This window comes from Coregonus lavaretus, assembly GCF_964263955.1.
Source record: "Coregonus lavaretus genome assembly, chromosome: 8".
In the NCBI taxonomy this organism is placed as follows: Eukaryota; Metazoa; Chordata; class Actinopteri; order Salmoniformes; family Salmonidae; genus Coregonus; species Coregonus lavaretus.
The window spans coordinates 32,889,252-32,911,994 of NC_139995.1; the positions used below are offsets into that span (position 1 = coordinate 32,889,252).

Below are 22,743 nucleotides of genomic sequence, written 5' to 3' on the forward strand. Positions count from 1 at the left end.
TCCATGCAGATCTCCTCTAGAGCAGTGATGTTTTGGGGCTGTCGCTGGGCAACACGGACTTTCAACTCCCTCCAAAGATTTTCTATGGGGTTGAGATCTGGAGACTGGTTAGGCCACTCCAGGACCTTGAAATGCTTCTTACGAAGCCACTCCTTCGTTGCCCGGGCGGTGTGTTTGGGATCATTGTCATGCTGAAAGACCCAGCCACGTTTCATCTTCAATGCCCTTGCTGATGGAAGGCGGTTTTCACTCAAAATCTCACGATACATGGCCCCATTCATTCTTTCCTTTACACGGATCAGTTGTCCTGGTCCCTTTGCAGAAAAACAGCCCCAAAGCATGATGTTTCCACCCCCATGCTTCACAGTAGGTATGGTGTTCTTTGGATGCAACTCAGCATTCTTTGTCCTACAAACACGACGAGTTGAGTTTTTACCAAAAAGTTCTATTTTGGTTTCATCTGACCATATGACATTCTCCCAATCCTCTTCTGGATCATCCAAATGCACTCTAGCAAACTTCAGACGGACATGTACTGGCTTAAGCAGGGGGACACGTCTGGCACTGCAGGATTCGAGTCCCTGGCGGCGTAGTGTGTTACTGATGGTAGGCTTTGTTACTCTGGTCCCAGCTCTCTGCAGGTCATTCACTAGGTCCCCCCGTGTGGTTCTGGGATTTTTGCTCACCGTTCTTGTGATCATTTTGACCCCACGGGGTGAGATCTTGCGTGGAGCCCCAGATCGAGGGAGATTAACAGTGGTCTTGTATGTCTTCAATTTCCTAATAATTGCTCCCACAGTTGATTTCTTCAAACCAAGCTGCTTACCTATTGCAGATTCAGTCTTCCCAGCCTGGTGCAGGTCTACAATTTTGTTTCTGGTGTCCTTTGACAGCTCTTTGGTCTTGGCCATACTGGAGTTTGGAGTGTGACTGTTTGAGGTTGTGGACAGGTGTCTTTTATACTGATAACAAGTTCAAACAGGTGCCATTAATACAGGTAACGAGTGGAGGACAGAGGAGCCTCTTAAAGAAGAAGTTACAGGTCTGTGAGAGCCAGAAATCTTGCTTGTTTGTAGGTGACCAAATACTTATTTTCCACCATAATTTGCAAATAAATTCATTAAAAATCCTACAATGTGATTATCTGGATTTTTTTTCTCAATTTGTCTGTCATAGTTGACGTGTACCTATGATGAAAATTACAGGCCTCTCTCATCTTTTTAAGTGGGAGAACTTGCACAATTGGTGGCTGACTAAATACTTTTTCCCCCCACTGTATGTGTGAAATTCGTTTTGATTTAGAATGGACCATTATCATGCACCTGTCTCGAAACAGGGGCAGGGGAAAAAATGCACGTCATCTCTGCACTTAAATAGCGAATGGAGGATGCTTTCCCTGTGGTTCATTTTCATGCCAGCCAGGTAGGCTATACTCCTGTTGTAAAGATAAGCAATGTGTTTAATATTAGGAAAGTTGAGAAATAAATATAGAAGGCCTAGCCTATAGAAAGCTGATGGGATCCTCCTCTTTTTAATAGAGGCCAACACTGTTTTCTCGCGCAATTGCATAGCCTATAGAAATGTTGCGCAACATGAGCTCATGGGCTTTCATGACGTGTTTGATTAGATTTTTGATTACATTTGCATTGATGTCAGAGTGATTAGAGGGACAATAGAGTGCTGAGTTCCAGGCAGTTAGCAAGTTTAGTAGGCTACTAATGACCATCAGCAGCATCAGAGCTTGGAGAAGCTAATTACCATGACTAAACGGTCACATGGAATTTGACTGACTTCATGACTCCATGACTCGTGAACGCCGGTGTGGCGGTAATACGGCCACCGCAACAGCCCTCCCCCAATCCTAACCTTAACCATTAGCGGGGAAAATGCAACTTCACCCTACTCAATTCTGCCATCTCCTGGGCTCCCTCACCTGCTGATGGACACGTCACTGAGACAGGGGCTGGGTGACCTGGAGATGACCTCTACAACAGAAGGCTGCTGCTGCTCCTCAGAGGGCTCCTCCACTGGTGATGTCATCAATACACAGCAGGCCTCTGAGTCACTGAGACTGGGATCACTCTGTTCCTGTTCTGCTGCCTTATCTACAGGAAGGAGGGAAAAGAACATGGACTGTACACACGATCAAGTCATAAAACTGATAGAAAATAATTTAGTGGTGAAAATGAGCTATGAGGAATATGTGCTGGGAAACTGTCCTTGACATCCATGTCATGGCTTTTAATCTGGATCGGTCCTGTTTTAACGTTGTACACATGATTTGAGCAGACTGTGTGATAGATGCTAAAGTCATCCATGTCAAATTATATCTTATCCCACAGCATGCTAGGTAGTGCTAGGTATCAACAGCCAATCCAGCCCAGGCAGGAAGCTATAGCGAGCCGCGATTAGTCAATCTTGCTTCCATATTGCCAATCATTTGCAACTTGAAGCCTGCACTGTTCATGCTCTGTTTGACGAGCTCCACTAGCTTCAATCACTTCGGCGCTGGTTTTGGCGCTAGGTCTTGCCTTCCATTGCAAATTACTAGGCACCATCATTTTGTGACCAAGTGTGACCTTTTTCAAGACATACTGGGCGTGAATCCCAATAGAGCTCTTGGGTGTGATGCATGTCAGCAAAAAATCATATACATAATAAATCATGTGGCAATATGTTCCCAAATGTTATGCAATGCATATGTTTATTTCTTTGCTTGCGTGCCAAAGATGAACAACACATGCAGAGGTAACAGTGTGTGTATTGTCTTTTATAATGAATTGTACTCTGGGGCTGTAATTCCCTGCACCACATGAAAAACAGGGCATGGGTATGGTGGTGTCATGAATCTTTAAAAGGGGTATGACTAATGCCCACATTGAGACAACACTATGACAAAACACGGATCAGAGCCAATATGAGAGGGCTGGCTGGGGTCATAGAGGTTCGAATAAGCTGCCTCCTAATAAAGAAGAAGCATTGGATTAAAACAAATCTATTGGCGCAAACAGCCTTGTGGCCATGCTGCAGGGTGTAATGTTGAACCCTGGCCCTGATTAGGGCTGTTGTGGTGATCGTATTACCAAAACACCGGCGGTCACGAGTCATGAAGGCAGTCAAATTCCACGCGACCGTTTAGTCAAGGTAATTCTCCAAGCTCTGATGCTGCTGATGGTCATTAGCAGCCTACCAAACTTGCTAACTGCCTGGTATTCAGCACCCTCTAATCACTCTGACATCAATGCAAATGTAATCGTAAATCTAATCAAACAATCATGAGAGACCATGAGCTCATGTTGCGCAACATTTCTATAGGCTATACAATTGCGTGAGAAAAAAGAGTGACGGTCTCTATCAAAAAGAGGAGAATCCCATCAGCTTTCTATAAGCTAGGCCTACTATATTTATTTCTCAACTTTCCTAATATTAAGCACATTGCTTCTCTTTACAACAGGAGTGGTTGTCATGAAAATTTACCACGGGAAAAGCGTCCTCCATTCGCTATTTCAGTGCATAGATTACATGTATTTTTTCCACTGCTCCTGTTTCGAGACAGGTGCATGATAATGGTTCATTCTAAATCAAAACAAATTTCACACATATATTATTTAGTATATGTAAAGACAAAATTAAATCAAGAATAGTCTGATGGGTGACAATATTAGCCTATCATTTGAGAATGATATACAGTGGGGAAAAAAAGTATTTAGTCAGCCACCAATTGTGCAAGTTCTCCCACTTAAAAAGATGAGAGAGGCCTGTAATTTTCATTATAGGTACACGTCAACTATGACAGACAAAATTATAATTTTCTTTCCAGAAAATCACATTGTAGAATTTTTTATGAATTTATTTGCAAATGATGGTGGAAAATAAGTATTGTCAATAACAAAAGTTTCTCAATACTTTGTTATACAGTGATCCCTCGCCACTTCGCGGTTCACTTATCGCGGATTCGCTATTTCGCGGATTTTCATAATGCATTTTTTTTTTTTTTTTGGTGCATTGTGCTCTGCATTCTGATTCGCTAAAAACTCACTCCCGCTTCTTGTATCAAAACATGCTACGAATTGTGCTATCATTTTGTCGTCTCGTGCAGTTATGTGTACGTACATAAAACAGCTTGGCAAATTTACATTAAGTTGGCCAAATTATCTTGTAATTTCGAACATCTTCTAAACCCATAATGTCGACGAAACGGCCTACACGTGAGTCACTGTATTTGTATACATGTAATAGTTGCTAATTGTAAAAAAAAAAAAGTTTTCTATTTCGCGGATTTCACTTATCGCGGGTCATTTTCGGAACGTAACCCCCGCGATAAACGAGGGATTACTGTATACCCTTTGTTGGCAATGACACAGGTCAAACGTTTTCTGTAAGGCTTCACAAGGTTTTCACACACTGTTGCTGGTATTTTGGCCCATTCCTCCATGCAGATCTCCTCTAGAGCAGTGATGTTTTGGGGCTGTCGCTGGGCAACACAGACTTTCAACTCCCTCCAAAGATTTTCTATGGGGTTGAGATCTGGAGACTGGCTAGGCCACTCCAGGACCATGAAATGCTGGTCTGTTACGAGCCAGAAAGTTACAGGTCTGTGAAGCCAGAAATCTTGCTTGTTTGTAGGTGACCAAATACTTATTTTCCACCATAATTTGCAAATAAATTCATAAAAAATCCTACAATGTGATTTTCTGGATTTTTTTCTCTCAATTTGTCTGTCATAGTTGACGTGTACGTATGATGAAAATTACAGGCCTCTCTCATCTTTTTAAGTGGGAGAACTTGCACAATTGGTGGCTGACTAAATACTTTTTCCCCCCACTGTATTGCCCAGCTTAAGGCAAGAATCAATGCTTTTTTTGTGTGACTTTTTCGAATCATAGTCGCACACCTCATGTAGCCTAGCCTATAGGCCTATATGTTTTGATAAGGTTTGTATCACAACTAAAGTGGCCAAATAAATTAAATTAAGCACATTAATCCGCTTTACAAGGGGTGTAGAGCCTAACTGGCATACATGCGCAGCACGTGAGTTTCAAGTTTGGGGAAGATAATTTCCACCATAAAAATGCACCTTTATGATAAAAGCATTACATGCATAATCACGTTTGCGGTCACTTTTGAGAATGGTGTTTTCCCGCTATTGGAACATTTGCGATTATATCTTACTGCCGTGTGCGCATTGCTGCGCTTATAATGTGAAGAAATAGCCTAATAGTTGATCAACATTTTAAGCTAAACATTCTGATCTGTTGCGTCAGCCTCATTAGGTAAAAAAGGTTTTTTGATTCTAGTGGTTGTATTAATTTGGGATCTATCGCATCCCACAACTGTCCCAAACTATGTTTGGAATATTTATTTCTCGCACAGAATAGGTCAACTTTTGTACTATGGGGGATAGTAGATTGACATAGGCTAGTGCTACTGTTGTTCGTTAGGCCTACTCATCTGGTTGGCTGACGAAAAGTAAAATGTGGACAGTTCTTCCAATAACTTCAATATGCACCTCGGAATTGGAGAAGGACGCGCGCAGTTGCGTCCCCGATGTGTCTGTCTTCACTTGTAGCCTGTGAGAAAGACCCGATCATGTGACGGAGAGCCATGTGAGCGAGAGGTACTTCAGAGCAAGCAGCACTCAGGGAATTATTATTATTATTATTATTATTATTATTATTATTATTATTATTATATTTAGCCCAAGGGCACAACGGCCACTGGCTGCAAAAGGCATGGATTTTTTTTGTGTGCATTACGGCCACACAAATGGGGATGCCGCTGGGAAATTCGAGGCATTATCAAGTGCTTGTCAAAATGTGAATAAGAGACTGATGAAGTGTGTGCAGCCTGCGCAAAAAAACAAAGCAGAGCTCATGCCTTTCAAGTTCCCACGGGGGGCCAGTATAAAAAATAAAAAATGTATTCACTAACTGTAAGTCGCTCTGGATAAGAGCGTCTGCTAAATGACTAAAACGTAAAATGTAAGTGACTTTTTTCAAATCATCATTAGAGTTGCATCATGCAGCCTTACAATGTTTTAAAAATCAAAACATATAGCCCAACTTTTGTAGAACAACTGAAGTTACATTAATAACTAAATTAAGAATATAGGAGTACCTATTTCTTTGTTAACCCCTCAACACAGAATAGCCGCATGTGCGCACTCCCTCAAATCGTATTTTCTATTTTATTCAGCTTTGTTCAATTGTTTTCTTCATACTATAAAAGAATGCCACAGAATTCAAAGCAAATCTTGTCTGCTAAATGAACTTGTGTAGCCCACAGCCATATGGCATAGCCAGATCGGGACCTAACATAAGGACAACTCAGAGTAGGCTATTCTGTTCTTCTGAAATAGACTACATAAAATAAATAATGGATTTATTGTGATGGTGTAGGCTATATTACATGGATGTATTAGACTTTTTTAAATGTAGATGTTCCAAAGGTCTGCATCAGCGGCTTGTAGGCTGTGTGTGGAAGCCAGGAGATGCTAAATGTCTCTATGTTAATTAACAGTAAATTCCCGTGAGACCAGCAGTTACAGTGAGGGAATAAAGTATTTGATCCCCTGCTGATTTGGTACGTTTGCCACTGACAAAGAAATGATCAGTCTATAATTTTAATGGTAGGTTTATTTGAAAAGTGAGAGACAATAACAACAAAAAAATCCAGAAAAACGCATGTAAATTTTTTTAGAAATTGATTTGCATTTTAAATGAGGGAAATAAGTATTTGACCCCCTCTCAATCAGAAAGATTTCTGGCTCCCAGGTGTCTTTTATACAGGTAACGAGCTGAGATTAGGAGCACACTCTTAAAGGGAGTGCTCCTAATCTCAGTTTGTTACCTGTATAATAGACACCTGTCCACAGAAGCAATCAATCAATCAGATTCCAAACTCTCCACCATGGCCAAGACCAAAGAGCTCTCCAAGGATGTCAGGGACAAGATTGTAGACCTACACAAGACTGGAATGGGCTAAAAGACCATCGCCAAGCAGCTTGGTGAGAAGGTGACAACAGTTGGTGCGATTATTCGCAAATGGAAGAAACACAAAAGAACTGTCAATCTCCCTCGGCCTGGGGCTGAATGCAAGATCTCACCTCGTGGAGTTGCAATGATCAGGAGAACGGTGAGGAATCAGACCAGAACTACACGGGAGGATCTTGTCAATGATAAGGCAGCTGGGACCATAGTCACCAAGAAAACAATTGGTAACACACTACGCCGTGAAGGACTGAAATCCTGCAGCGCCCGCAAGGTCCCCCTGCTCAAGAAAGCACATATACAGGGCCGTCTGAAGTTTGCCAATGAACAGCTGAATGATTCAGAGGAGAACTGGGTGAAAGTATTGTGGTCAGATGAGACCAAAATCGAGTTCTTTGGCATCAACTCAACTCGCCGTGTTTGGAGGAGGAGGAATGCTGCCTATGACCCCAAGAACACCATCCCCACCGTCAATCATGGAGGTGGAAACATTATGCTTTGGGGGTGTTTTTCTGCTAAGGGGACAGGACAACTTCACCGCATCAAAGGGACGATGGATGGGGCCATGTACCAACAAATCTTGGGTGAGAACCTCCTTCCCTCAGTCAGGGCATTGAAAATGGGTCGTGGATGGGTATTCCAGCATGACAATGAATCAAAAAACACATTTACATTTTACATTTTCGTCATTTAGCAGACGCACTTATACAGAGCGACTTACAAATTGGTTCATTCACCTTATGATAGCCAGTGGGACAACCACTTTACAATACACTTTATTTTATTTAAAAAAAAATTTGGGGGGGTGGGGTAGACCATGGCACACGGCCAAAGCAACAAAGGAGTGGCTCAAGAAGAAGCACATTAAGGTCCTGGAGTGGCCTAGCCAGTCTCCAGACCTTAATCACATAGAAAATCTGTGGAGGGAGCTGAAGGTTCGAATTGCCAAACGTCAGCCTCGAAACCTTAATGACTTGGAGAAAATCTGCAAAGAGGAGTGGGACAAAATCCCTCCTGAGATGTGTGCAAACCTGGTGGCCAACTACAAGAAACATTTGACCTCTGTGATTTCCAACAAGGGTTTTGCCACCAAGTACTAAGTCATGTTTTGCAGAGGGGTCAAATACCTATTTCCTTCATTAAAATGCAAATCAATTTATAACATTTTTGACATGCGTTTTTCTGGATTTTGTTGTTGTTATTCTGTCTCTCACTGTTCAAATAAACCTACCATTAAAATTATAGACTGATAATTTCTTTGTCAGTGGGCAAACGTACAAAATCAGCAGGGGATCAAATACTTTTTTCCCTCACTGTAGCTTGTGAACAAAACAACGTAAATAGCCAAGAAACACAACTTCAGTAGACTTTAGTTTCAAGTAAATTAGACCCAACTTTTATGCCTGTGCACAGTGCTTCTAAAATGGAATCTTTCACTCAGCTCTTCACTTGCGCACAGCCCCCAGTCAGGCAGTGTTGCAGCGCCAGGTGGAATAGGCTTAATAGGATTCGTAGTTCTTGGCCTTTTTTTGCGATTCATTTACCAGCTATGAAACAAAATGTTGGAAATACTTTGATAACAGCAACTGCAGCATTTATTTTACTATAAATGTGATCGGACTATTTGTATGAAATGCTCGTACTGTGGAGCCCTGACCACCCGCCAACGTGGCTGGTGAAATTGACATCTTACCCGCCAATGCTAAAATCTACCCGCGGGTGTTAATTTTAGGCTCTGATCCCTTCATTGATTTTATTTCACAATTTTAAAAAACAATACAAGCACAAATGTGGATACAATTCATTTAGACTTTTTTTTTTGAATAACAGAAGTTTAAAATGTATTTCCATTGTGGTCCTCATTCAAACATCAAACATGTTACACATTTACAGCTGACCCACATGAAAAAAAACTATAGTACACTATGGTCTAAATACTGTAGTATTACTATTTATATACTATAGTATTCGCTGCAGTGTTTTGCGGACTTTACTGTAATATTCACTATTGTTTTTGTGGACATGACTGTAGTATATTACAGTGATGCGAGAAAAATCGATAGTTACATATCGGGATATTCTTTTTGACGATATATCGTCTTATTTGGACAATATCCCAATATTATTTTTGCGCTAGATGGCTGTACCTGTACCAAAACTCCAGTATTTTTCCTTCATAGTTTGTTCTCCTTTTTAAATAGGGAGACTGATTAAAACTTGTTTTCTCATGGCTCTCTTGTCCCGCTGCAGCAGACATATGATGAGCAATTAATTTTTTTGGAACATCGAATCGCAATAAAATAAGTATCGAATAGCAAAACATATAGAATTGTGAGAATCGTAATAAATATCGTATCGGCACCTAAGAATCGTGATAATATTGTGAAGTCCCTGGCAATTCCCAGCACTAGTACACGATATAGTATTCACTGTAGTGTTTTTTGCAGACATGACTGTAGTATTCACTGTAGTGTTTTTTGTGGACATGACTGTAGTATTTACTGTAGTGTTTTCATGTACATGACTGTAGTATACTGTAATATTTACTGTAGTGTTTTTGCATACATGACTGTAGTATATTGACTTGGAGAAGATCTGCAAAGAGGAGAGGGACAAAATCCCTCCTGAGATGTGTGCAAACATGGTGGCCAACTACAAGAAACGTCTGACCTCTGATTGCCAACAAGGGTTTTGCCACCAAGTACTAAGTCATGTTTTGCAGAGGGGTCAAATACTTATTTCCCTCATTAAAATGCAAATCAATTTATAACATTTTTGACATGCGCTTTTCTGGATTTTTTTGTTGTTATTCTGTCTCTCACTGTTCAAATAAACCTACCATTAAAATTATAGACTGATCATTTCTTTGTCAGTGAGCAAACGTACAAAATCAGCAGGGGATCAAATACTTTTTTCCCCTCACTGTATTTGCTTGACAATCACCGGCTGACGAAATTTGGTGACCGCCACAGCCCTAATCAAGTGACTACCTGAAGAGGAGCCATCAGAGAGGTCTGGGGCTGAATGATGATGGGAAGGTTGTGATAGCAAATCCCCTGATCAGGAATACAGAGAGGGTACGACATACAGGAACCAGCCCTGCGCCTCTATTATTTTGCAAGTTGCTTATTGACTGAGCTCTTCTGAGAAGGCTGGGGGCTTTAAGATCTCCTGTGGTGACGGTGCTAACCCTCCTGTTTCATCCCCTCGGAATGCTAATAAGGGTTACGGTGGTACCTGCAGAGCTGGAGCCCACTCCCTGGTCCTCCTCTCCTCCCTCATCCCTCACTTCCTGCTTCATCTCACTCTTCTTCGCCGTCTCCAGGCGACCCCGGACCTGGGCGATAAGGCAGGAGAACTCACTGTTATGCAGCTTCCCTGCAAGACAGAGGAGAAGGAGGGGTGAGAAGCCAGGCCTGGCACAAAGAGTATAGACATGCACATACTCAGTCACACACCCAGGCAGACATATCCTGTTTCTGAACATTCCATAGCGGGAGACCTGCATTTCGATTCCCTTTTACACTCGAAGAAAAACACACAGATGATATGGCGCCGGAGGCGATGGCTGCAGTTTTACGGGCTCCTAACCAATTTTGCTACTGTGTGTGTTATTTTGCATTATTTGTATCTTATTTTGTACATAATGTTTCTGCCACCGTCTCTTATGACCTAAAAGAGCTTCTGGATATCAAGACAGCGATTACTCACCTCGTACTGGACAAAGATCTTTTCTTTAACGAGTCAGACGCAAAGGATTTTCTTCACACACCCGACAAGGCCCAAATTCCCGCCATTTGCATGAGAAAGAGACTGAGCTAAAAGCTCCCTGTCATCCAGGACCTCTATACCAGGCGGTGTCAGGCGGTGTCAGAGGAAGGCCCTACAAATTGTCAAAGACTCCAGCCACCCTAGTCATATACATTTTAGAATAAGGCTGTAACGTAACAAAATGTGGAAAAAGTAAATGGGTCTGAATACTTTCTGAATGCACTGTATATTATAACTAGAGGCATGTGCTCTGGAAGAGAGACAATGTTAATGTAAGTCCTGGTGGGAGTTAGAATTTAGGGGCCCTCTCTGTGTACATTGTTGAGAACAGCCCTATATCCAGTTGCAGTGATGGGGAAGGACAGTGTGTCATGGGAGGTTTGGGGGGAGGTTTTTGTTTTGAATAGCAAAAGACAAAGACACTCAGGGTTTTACTAATATGACATTTCAACTGACGAGGGAGAGCTCCATAAAAAGGCCTCTCCGAGAGCTTATCAGCCTACGCAGATTCGGTCAAATGATAACTCAAATCAAATCACAAGTTCCTGCTGGAGAAACAAACTCATCAAAACACTGGCTGATTTAGGCAGACAAAGCTATTGGATCAAGTTTGCAGAAGGGATTCAAGTAGAGGGCCAAAACAGATGGGTTCAGTTCAGCAGAACAAAAAAATAAAATATGGTGGGGGGGTAAAAAATACAATAATAGAACTGAGCACAAACTCCAGAGAATGTAAAACCAAGAGTATGGAATCGCAATTTCAGGGCTGTTATGGCGAAACAATGGATCTGAGAGAAACAAAAAAGGACAACATATTTCTGCTCAGACCTCATACCTGGTTCCAGATTTAACTGAAAGGACAGTGTTTCATTCCTATGCAAATTAAACTCCTCATACCATACGTGTCCTGTCAATACAACTTAGGCCCAAAGTAGTCCAGATCACACAGAGAACACGCACCGGGACAGAATTGCATTACAACCGCCTGTGTAGTTAAGTGATTTCAACATGAGATTCCCTTCCTCTGCCATGCCTGTTATAGCCGTATTCTGCAGGACATTGTGTTCTCTCAGCCAGAGCACAGCTGACCTCCACTCATATATTGTGATCTGACTATCTGACTAAAGCAGATCCTAATGATAACTGAAATAAAATCACAAGTTCCTGCTGGAGAAACAAACTCATCAAAACACTGGCCGATTTAGGCAGACAAAGCTATTGGATCAAGTTTGCAGAAGGGATTCAAGTAGAGGGCCAAAACAGATGGGTTCAGTTCAGCAGAACAAAAACATAAAATATGGTGGGGGGGTAAAAAATACAATAATAGAACTGAGCACAAACTCCAGAGAATGTAAAACCAAGAGTATGGAATCGCAATTTCAGGGCTGTTATGGCGAAACAATGGATCTGAGAGAAACAAAAAAGGACAACATATTTCTGCTCAGACCTCATACCTGGTTCCAGATTTAACTGAAAGGACAGTTTCATTCCTATGCAAACTAAACTCCTCATACCATACGTGTCCTGTCAATACAACTTAGGCCCAAAGTAGTCCAGATCACACAGAGAACACGCACCGGGACAGAATTGCATTACAACCGCCTGTGTAGTTAAGTGATTTCAACATGAGATTCCCTTCCTCTGCCATGCCTGTTATAGCCGTATTCTGCAGGACATTGTGTTCTCTCAGCCAGAGCACAGCTGACCTCCACTCATCTATTGTGATCTGACTATCTGACTAAAGCAGATCCTATGGATAGTAGTGATGGGGACAAAATCGATACAGTTACATATCGGGATATTATTTTTGACGATGTATCATTTTGACAATATCGCAATATTATTTTTGCGCTAGTTGGCTGTACCAGCAGCAAAACTCCAGTATTTTTCCTTCATAGCTTGTTCTCCATCTTCTTTTTAAATAGGTAGCCAATTTGTTTTCAGCACTTTTATTTCCATGACTGATAAGTTCTCATGGCTCTCTGCAGCATACATAAGGTGAGCAATAGTTTTGGATCATCACAGTATTGAATTGCAATACATATAGAATCGTGAGGACCGTGAGAATCGCAATACATATCGGCACCTAAGTATCTTGATTATATCGTATCATGAGGTCCTTGGCAATTCCTAGCCCTAATTCCTAACCCCCTGGAATCTGCTTTAAATAAAATCTCATTCTGATCTATATAACATCTTGTACTGTAAACCAGTCTCTAAAATAACTCTAATAAATCCCCATAAGACAAGACCAGACAAGAGATAAGAGTTCTCCCATCGAAGAACATAGTGGATAGATACTGCAGCTGCTTAGGCCATTCTTTCGGCACCAAACATTCCAGGATGGAATTGAGGAGTGTGCGTGCATGTGCCGCTGCATGGTCCGAATTAGGCCTCCATTTCACGCCGCCTCCTTTCCCCGAACCCTGACTCAGCAGTACTGTTCTGTTTGCACATGTACTGTACAGTAAATTAGATTCACCAGGCTCACCAACCTGGGATATTCAGCGGCAGAACACTGAAAAATTTTACCCGTTTGCTTGCTTATCAGCAGGACTTTACAAAGCAAGAACGAAGAGGGCTATCATTGTGTTTTGGATTCCGAGGTATAAATATTTATTACAAAAGACACTCATTTTTCTTTTTACTCAGATTAGGCCTACAAGACCAGTGGCTGAATCAAACTATTATTCTAAGGACTGTTTCTGACGTGGCTATGACAGGTTTCCACCTTGAAGAGTCTTGAGTGTGGCTACTGAATGAAGGTCAAAGAACCCAAGTTTTATTGGAAGGTCACTGTGGTCTGATTGCGTGTAATATTTGAATATCTTTGGAGGAATGAAAATAGACTTCAGTATATTACACCACCCAGTTAGAGCAGCATTCAGAAAGCCAAGGAGAATACACACAATTCATGGGTTGATTACTTACTTGCCCGTGACTAATCTCGTTTTGGCCAGAGCTTTTGCTCTATTTAGATGTCAATACAATTCCTGCTCATAGCTATTTGTTGGGTTTGAAATCAAGACATGCATATTTAATTCTGACATTCATTCTGCATATTAGTCTACATTAAGCAAATTATAGTTTAACTGAATTAACTTCCATCACTTGTTTGTTTCGTAGACAGGGACATTCTATGTACAGAGCGAACTCTAATGCGTGCAATGCCTGCTATCAAAGGTTTGTGCCAAAAAAAATCTGTTTCATATGCAGCCCCAGAGCGGCAAAGCACTTTCTTTGGCTGTAGTTCGAGTCTAAGCTGTAATGAAAAAATGACAGTTGCATGGACAAATACTGATCATTATCAAACCAGTAATTTACATCTAAACGAGCTCAAGACCTGTTATCTGTTCCAACTACTATCTGTGTGACATCCTGTCAGCATCTGTTGAAGACCCATACTGCTGCCTTGCTTTTTCCTGTAGACTAACTGACTCAAAGCGGAGTACATCTTCCTCAGTAGCAGGAGGACTGTCTCCAGGAAATGACATGTTTGACGTGGCTCCCAATATCGTGAGAGGATCAGCTGTTGCTTCAAACAGTAAAAAAGAAAAGGGATTTAAGCTGTACATGTCGAGTTACATCAACAACTACAAGGGTGAGTATTTACAGCTAGCTAGCTAGCTGCAAGCTCTGTCTCTGCTTGACTAACATTTGCAATTTATCTCACTAGCTATACTTTACATCATTTTCTTAGTTATCTATCTAGCGGGTTTAAAACTACCCATTTGTTGTTGTGTCAGTTCCCCTTGATTTTGATATTCAGTAATTTTTCTAAAAGGATAAGTTGTTTTATTTGTATTTCTCAGTTTCCAGCAAAGATCTTGTGACAGGAGAGATCAGTGTGAGGGCAACTTGTTACAGGTCAATGAGGAAATCCGAGAAGCCACACAGTTTGAGAGTAGGATGAATATAGCAAGCACAAAGCTCATCCTGGCCCACTGCCGCTGCTCCTGTGTTGCTAGGCCTAGTTTGTGTAACCTCACAGTTGCACTGCTCTACCAGACAGCACACTACTGTCAACTTGGGATTGGTGGGGTTACCCCTGTCCATAGTTGCACTGAGAGTGAGCAGAGGTGGCACAAGCCAAGAACAATGGTAAGGTTGTGTGAATGGTTATTGAAGGCTAATATGAATAATATAAATGAGTGATGTGAATGTGAGGATCTAAGTGCCCCTTGGTATTCCTAGGGTGTGAAGTCAGGCCCTGTTAACAGGATGGTGGTCCTGTCAGCAAGACCCAAAGAGAGGAGACTGGCTGAGGGAATGAGGTAAAATGTTGAGCATTTATCACAATCTGAGCTAATCTTTGACAAACACTTTAAAAATAAAAACATTTGTGTAGCCAATATGCCTCGATTACAAGAGATACAGTACATGAGATTATGCCAATCCAGAAACAATCCCTAGTGGTTCCTGAACTCTAGACACTTCTGTAGATCCAAAAGGGATAGGTAAAAGCAGCCAATCAATGGGCAAGGTGGAGTTATTAGCAAAACCCAAGGCTCCCAATTCACTGCATTATTGCCATCTTGCTTATACCTACAGTGGGGAGAACAAGTATTTGATACACTGCCGATTTTGCAGGTTTTCCTACTTACAAAGCATGTAGAGGTCTGTAATTTTTATCATAGGTACACTTCAACAGTGAGAGACGGAATCTAAAACAAAAATCCAGAAAATCACATTGTATGATTTCTAAGTAATTCATTTGCATTTTATTGCATGACATAAGTATTTGATACATCAGAAAAGCAGAACTTAATATTTGGTACAGAAACCTTTGTTTGCAACTACAGAGATCATACGTTTCCTGTAGGTCTTGACCAGGTTTGCACACACTGCAGCTGGGATTTTGGCCCAATCCTCCATACAGAACTTCTCCAGATCCTTCAGGTTTCGGGGCTGTCGCTGGGCAATACGGACTTTCAGCTCCCTCCAAAGATTTTCTATTGGGTTCAGGTCTGGAGACTGGCTAGGCCAGTCCAGGACCTTGAGATGCTTCTTACGGAGCCACTCCTTAGTTGCCCTGGCTGTGTGTTTCGGGTCGTTGTCATGCTGGAAGACCCAGCCACGACCCATCTTCAATGCTCTTACTGAGGGAAGGAGAATGTTGGCCAAGATCTCGCGATACATGGCCCCATCCATCCTCCCCTAAATACGGTGCAGTCGTCCTGTCCCCTTTGCAGAAAAGCATCCCCAAAGAATGATGTTTCCACCTCCATGCTTCACGGTTGGGATGGTGTTCTTGAGGTTGTACTCATCCTTCTTCTTACTCCAAACACGGCGAGTGGAGTTTAGACCAAAAAGCTCTATTTCTGTCTCATCAGACCACATGACCTTCTCCCATTCCTCCTCTGGATCATCCAGATGGTCATTGGCAAACTTCAGACGGGCCTGGACATGCGCTGGCTTGAGCAGGGGGACCTTGCGTGCGCTGCAGGATTTTAATCCATGACGGCGTAGTGTGTTACTAATGGTTTTCTTTGAGACTGTGGTCTCAGCTCTCTTCAGGTCATTGACCAGGTCCTGCCGTGTAGTTCTGGGCTGATCCCTCACCTTCCTCATGATCATTGATGCCCCATGAGGTGAGATCTTGCATGGAGCCCCAGACCGAGGGTGATTGACCGTCGTCTTGAACTTCTTCCATTTTCTAATAATTGCGCCAACAGTTGTTGCCTTCTCACCAAGCTGCTTGCCTATTGTCCTGTAGCCCATCCCAGCCTTGTGCAGGTCTAGATTCCGTCTCTCGCAGTTGAAGTGTACCTATGATAAAGATTACAGACCTCTACATGCTTTGTATGTAGGAAAACCTGCAAAATCGGCAGTGTATCAAATACTTGTTCTCCCCACTGTATATCCAATCCTTCTGAATCGCCACAAGTGTCTAGGCAGCAGGAACTAGGGGTTGTTTCCTGATAGGGCCTGACTGAAATGTTTTGTATTTATCACGAGTACCTTCTATAACACAGAGTTACTGTATCTCGTTAGCATGCTTCCTAGCCTGACTGCTACATCCCAAATAATAGTGTTTGAAACAATAACAGCCAAGTTTCATCTTAGCGACTGTCTTAAACAACAGACCAAACAACATGTAGGCCTGTTAGAAGAACACAACATTATGAAATGTACAGGCAAATCATTACGGAATCCTAGTCTCTCAGTCTGTATCTTTCGTGCTAACATTTGCCTGCTGCTACTGGGCAAAGGGTGACTACTTTGAAGAATCTCAAATATAAAATATATTTTGATTTGTTGAACACTTTTTTGGTTACTACATTATTCCGTATGTGTTATTTCATAGTTTTTATGTTTTCACTATTATTCTACAATGTAGAAAAGAGTAAAAATAAAGAAAAACCCTTGAATGAGTAGGTGTGTCCAAACTTTTGACTGGTACTGTATTTTTTACATTTCTTATATCTGCCACTGTACTATTTCCTTTAATGAGCATAGAACCTGTGTCTAACGTTTAGATGTTACAATTGTAATAAATATTTTATATTTTGTTAAGGTGTTGTCTGGTCCATTGCATTGCTCAGAACTGTTGACCCAACTCAATAGGTGGCCTGTTGCGAACCAGTGTTTTATGTTCTGGTTGAGGTGTTCCCCTCATTAAACAGTAACTGCCGTAGTCTGGTAGTTGTGCCTTTTTAACTAACCCTATTCAGCAGGTGTTACTACAATATACTAAAGTCATGTATGCAAAAACACTACAGTAAATACTACAGTCACGTCTGCAAAAAACACTACAGTGAATACTATATCGTGTACTAGTGCCGGAAATTGCCAGGGATTTCACAATATTATCACGATTCTTAGGTGCCGATACAATATTTATTACGATTCTCACAATTCTATATGTTTTGCTATTCGATACTTATTTTATTACGATTCGATGTTCCAAACAAATTAATTGCTCATCATATGTCTGCTGCAGCGGGACAAGAGAGCCATGAGAAAACGAGTTTTAATCAGTCTCCCTATTTAAAAAGGAGAACAATCTATGAAGGAAAAATACTGGAGTTTTGGTACAGGTACAGCCATCTAGCGCAAAAATAATATTGGGATATTGTCCAAATGATACGATATATTGTCAAAAAGAATATCCCGATATGTAACTATCGATTTTTCTCCCATCACTATAGTATACTACAGTCATGTCCACAAAAACAATAGTGAATATTACAGTAAAGTCTGCAAAACACTGCAGCAAATACTATAGTATATAAATAGTAATACTAAAGTATTTAGACCATAGTGTACTATAGTTTTTTTTCATGTGGGTCAGCTGTAAATGTGTAACATGTTTGATGTTTGAATGAGGACCACAATGGAAATACATTTTAAACTTCTGTTGTTATTAAAAAAAAAAAAAGTCTAAATGAATTGTCTCCACATTTGTGCTTGTATTGTTTTTTTAAATAGTCAAATGAAATCAATGAAGGGATCAGAGCCTAAAATTAACACCCGCAGGTAGATTTTAGCATTGGCGGGTAAGATGTCAATTTCACCAGCCACGTTGGCGGTGGTCAGGGCTCCAAAGTGCGAGCATTTCATACAAATAGTCAAGTACGATCACATTTATAGTAAAATAAATGCTGCAGTAGCTGTTATCAAAGTATTTCTAACGTTTTGTTTCATAGCTGGTAAATGAATCGCACAAAGTCAAAGAACTACGAATCCTATACAGCCTATTCCACCTGGCGCTGCAACACTGCCTGGCTGGGGGCTGTGCGCAAGTGAAGAGCTGAGTGAAAGATTCCATTTTAGAAGCATTGTGCACAGGCATAAAAGTTGGGTCTAATTTACTTGAAACTAAAGTCTACTGAAGTTGGGTTTCTTGGCTATTTACGTTGTTTTGTTCACAAGCTACAGTGAGGGAAAAAAGTATTTGATCCCCTGCTGATTTTGTACGTTTGCCCACTGACAAAGAAATGATCAGTCTATAATTTTAATGGTAGGTTTATTTGAACAGTGAGAGACAGAATAACAACAAAAAAATCCAGAAAAACGCATGTAAAAAATGTTATAAATTGATTTGCATTTTAATGAGGGAAATAAGTATTTGACCCCTCTGCAAAACATGACTTAGTACTTGGTGGCAAAACCCTTGTTGGCAATCACAGAGGTCAAATGTTTCTTGTAGTTGGCCACCAGGTTTGCACACATCTCAGGAGGGATTTTGTCCCACTCCTCTTTGCAGATTTTCTCCACGTTTGGCAACTCGAACCTTCAGCTCCCTCCACAGATTTTCTATGGGATTAAGGTCTGGAGACTGGCTAGGCCACTCCAGGACCTTAATGTGCTTCTTCTTGAGCCACTCCTTTGTTGCTTTGGCCGTGTGCCGTGGTCTACCCCCCCCCCCCCCCCAAAAAAAAAAAAGTAAAGTGTATTGTAAAGTGGTTGTCCCACTGGCTATCATAAGGTGAATGAACCAATTTGTAAGTCGCTCTGGATAAGAGCATCTGCTAAATGACAAAAAATGTAAATGTGTGTTTTGGGTCATTGTCATGCTGGAATACCCATCCACGACCCATTTTCAATGCTGAGGGAAGGAGGTTCTCACCCAAGATTTGACGGTACATGGCCCCATCCATCGTCCCTTTGATGCGGTGAAGTTGTCCTGTCCCCTTAGCAGAAAAACACCCCCAAAGCATAATGTTTCCACCTCCATGATTGACGGTGGGGATGGTGTTCTTGGGGTCATAGGCAGCATTCCTCCTCCTCCAAACACGGCGAGTTGATTGCTTCTGTGGACAGGTGTCTTTTATACAGGTAACAAGCTGAGATTAGGAGCACTCCCTTTAAGAGTGTGCTCCTAATCTCAGCTCGTTACCTGTATAAAAGACACCTGGGAGCCAGAAATCTTTCTGATTGAGAGGGGGTCAAATACTTATTTCCCTCATTTAAAATGCAAATCAATTAATAAAAAATTTTACATGCGTTTTTCTGGATGCGTTTTTCATTCTTAAATCTACCTGCCACAGTGGCTGGTGGACCAAAAAGTTAATTATATGCCCTGCAAGGGATACTACAGTGTGGAGTATAGTATACTACAGTATACTACAACATTCTATAGTAAGCACTACATGATCGAGATACTACAGTGTGTAATATAGAATTCTCCAGTATATTACATTTACATTTACATTTACATTTTACGTCATTTAGCAGACGCTCTTATCCAGAGCGACTTACAGTTAGTGAATACATATTTTTTTTTATACTGGCCCCCCGTGGGAATCGAACCCACAACCCTGGCGTTGCAAACGCCATGCTCTATCAACTGAGCTACATCCCTGCCGGCCATTCCCTCCCCGACGCTGGGCCAATTGTGCGCCGCCCATGAGTCTCCCGGTCGCGGCCGGCTGCGACAGAGCCTGGATTCGAACCAGGATCTCTAGTAGCACAGTTAGCACTGCGATGCAGTGCCTTAGACCACTGCGCCACTCAGTGTACGCACTATAGTACGCACTATACGATCGAGAGGGATACTACAGTTTGTAGTATAGTATTCTCCAGTATACAACAAAATTCTATAGTAATCAGTCCACAATCGAGGGATACTACAGTGTTTAGTATAGAATTCTCCTGTATCTTACAACATTCTATAGTAAGTACTACATGATCGAGAGGGATATTAGTGTGTAGCATAGTATTCTCCAGTTGGTACACAATTCTAAAGTAAGCACAACATGATCGAGGGATACTAGTGTGGAGTATAGGATTCTACAGTATACTACAGAATTCCATAGTAAGTACTTTAATATTCTATAGTAAACTGTAGTATTTTTTTATGTGGGAGGTTTACTATGCATGAATTCATGAATACTTTGCACCAGTGCTAATGCAAACAGAGTGAGAATACACTCAGAACCCAGTGATGCTGCTAAACTAAACTATTTCCATGCCAACCCCTCACTGGGGTAACGTCAGCTCTGACTCACCAGGAGAAATCATTCAGATTCACTGAGACAAAACAGGAATCCACGGTCAACTTAGTCAATATCACACACATCCATTGTAGACAACAATACACATCAGTGCTAAAGTCAATTGAGAAAATAAAATACCAAACACAGCGCTAAAGTCAATGGTGAAAAGGCTGTCAGAAAACAATTCTGAACTCACACAGCATGTTTCCATCCACAGTTTTTATGCGAGTCATTCTGTATAAAAAGAAATCACGACATCTGTGATGGAAACAGGACGTTTCGGTACAATTTTATAAGTGCTGACAGATACATTTGTTTGTTCGACATGCAGGGGATCTTTTTGTGTCTGTAAAATGTATTATGCGAGAAATGATGGAGGAAACACTTTTATGTGCAAATATTCATATAATAACCATCACATCGAAGTAAACTTGGAGTTACGCGATGATATGGAGTGTGATCCTCCCACTACGACTCGGGAAACCATCCAATTTCTTAGGCTACAGATGAAATAACTTATGATGAACTTCACAGGGTGGTGAAAGTGAACAGTGATCTTGATGCCTTATTACAATAAATATTGAGGGTCTTATTCTGGTGACATGATGATCGATGCTTGACTGCCGTTTGACAAATAAAAATATTCTCACTCTTATCCATAATAATCTCATCATGTAGACTAGCCTACCTACACTATATGCTGTTGGCTAGAGCAGGCACATTTGCTATTTAACGCAACAGTTTTTGTGACAGAACTATTGGTAGAGTTGAAAATGCGATGGAAACACATTGCACTTTAGATGTTTTATTTGGTACATGAAAACTTAAGGGGAAAAGTACATTTTGTGTGCACTACGTCATCACGCACTGATTTATATCCATAACAAGTCAGTTTGGTGGAAACACACCACTGGTGGGAAAATGCGAATATTTTCTTTATGCAGATTTTAGAATATTAGCATTAAAATCTGTTGCCAATTGGATAAAAACCTAGCTACTGACAACGGATCAATGGAGGAAGCGCACCAGTCAGACATGACTTACTGTAAGTTGAATGCATCTCATCGATTTCCCCCAGACTTTGGTTCTTAGAGAAGACCATGGCCTGCAACACAATTGGACAACAAAAAGACCATGTAGAGTGATCATTTGCACTTCAAGAACACACTAGACCAGGTTGTTTACGAGGGACAACACCTTTTATTGGACATACTGTCCTGTTGGGAACAACAGAAACTATCCGGTGGTCCTGTGGCGCTAGTCAATGATGCTTTGATCCTGTTTTGGTACGTACACATTTGGTTTTCCCCTGCAGTTGGTTCCTGGCCTTCTCATTGGCCTCCACTTCTTTGGCAATGTCTTTGGCTGTTGAAAGAGGATGAACAGAGACCTTTATGACCCTACGGATCACAGACATGGCTTGTTTATGTAAACTGTTGTTGTTACCACATTAAGGTCTCTGCACCGGAGACCACTACTGAGGAAATGAAGCATCCCCAGAGATGCACATTAACTATCAAGTGTTAAAACAGTTTTGGGTGATTTGCACACACACGTCTCCTGGGAATTTCATGTCTATTAGTCTGAGCAGGTGCTGTTGGATTGGAGGCCCTGTCCTCCGAGTTCAAAGATATAAAGTAGAGTGTTGTTAACAGCCTTTATCCTCTGAGATCTGTTATGCCCAACTACTGACTGGATAGTAGTACAGGCCAAGAGCTAGGAGGACATGTCATTATACACCTTGCATGATCATGTATCAAGGTCACTCACTGACATTCTTAGAGCATGTACAAGTACTGTAATAAACACCATCAAGACATCACAGAAGCATGGCTAAAATCATTTCAGCTCTAGCGAGTATTTCAAGTCTTGATAACAGTGGACTCTCAAATCATGTGCTAGGCTCAAAGCAGGCATTGGTGTTTCATTCAAACACTGCATCCCATCAGAGATGTGTCTTCTGTTCTGTTCTGTTCTGCTGAACCTCTGACCGTTCCATGCAGAGGCAGGTTCTGGGTCATCAGAGAGGACTTGGCAGGGCC

The 22,743-nt window shown here is 41.4% G+C and overlaps 1 protein-coding gene across 1 annotated transcript in view; it reads right to left on the reverse strand.

Moving 5' to 3' along the window:
* Positions 1-22,743, reverse strand: part of rad18 (RAD18 E3 ubiquitin protein ligase) — a 79,231-nt gene that overhangs the window by 34,758 nt on the left and 21,730 nt on the right. The window contains exons 8-11 of the mRNA XM_084167986.1: positions 21,996-22,066; positions 21,746-21,806; positions 10,227-10,367; positions 1,934-2,105 (exon numbers count right to left, since the gene is read on the reverse strand). Coding sequence (XP_084024112.1) covers positions 1,934-2,105; positions 10,227-10,367; positions 21,746-21,806; positions 21,996-22,066 — 445 coding nt within the window. The remainder of the gene's footprint in view (positions 1-1,933; positions 2,106-10,226; positions 10,368-21,745; positions 21,807-21,995; positions 22,067-22,743) is intronic.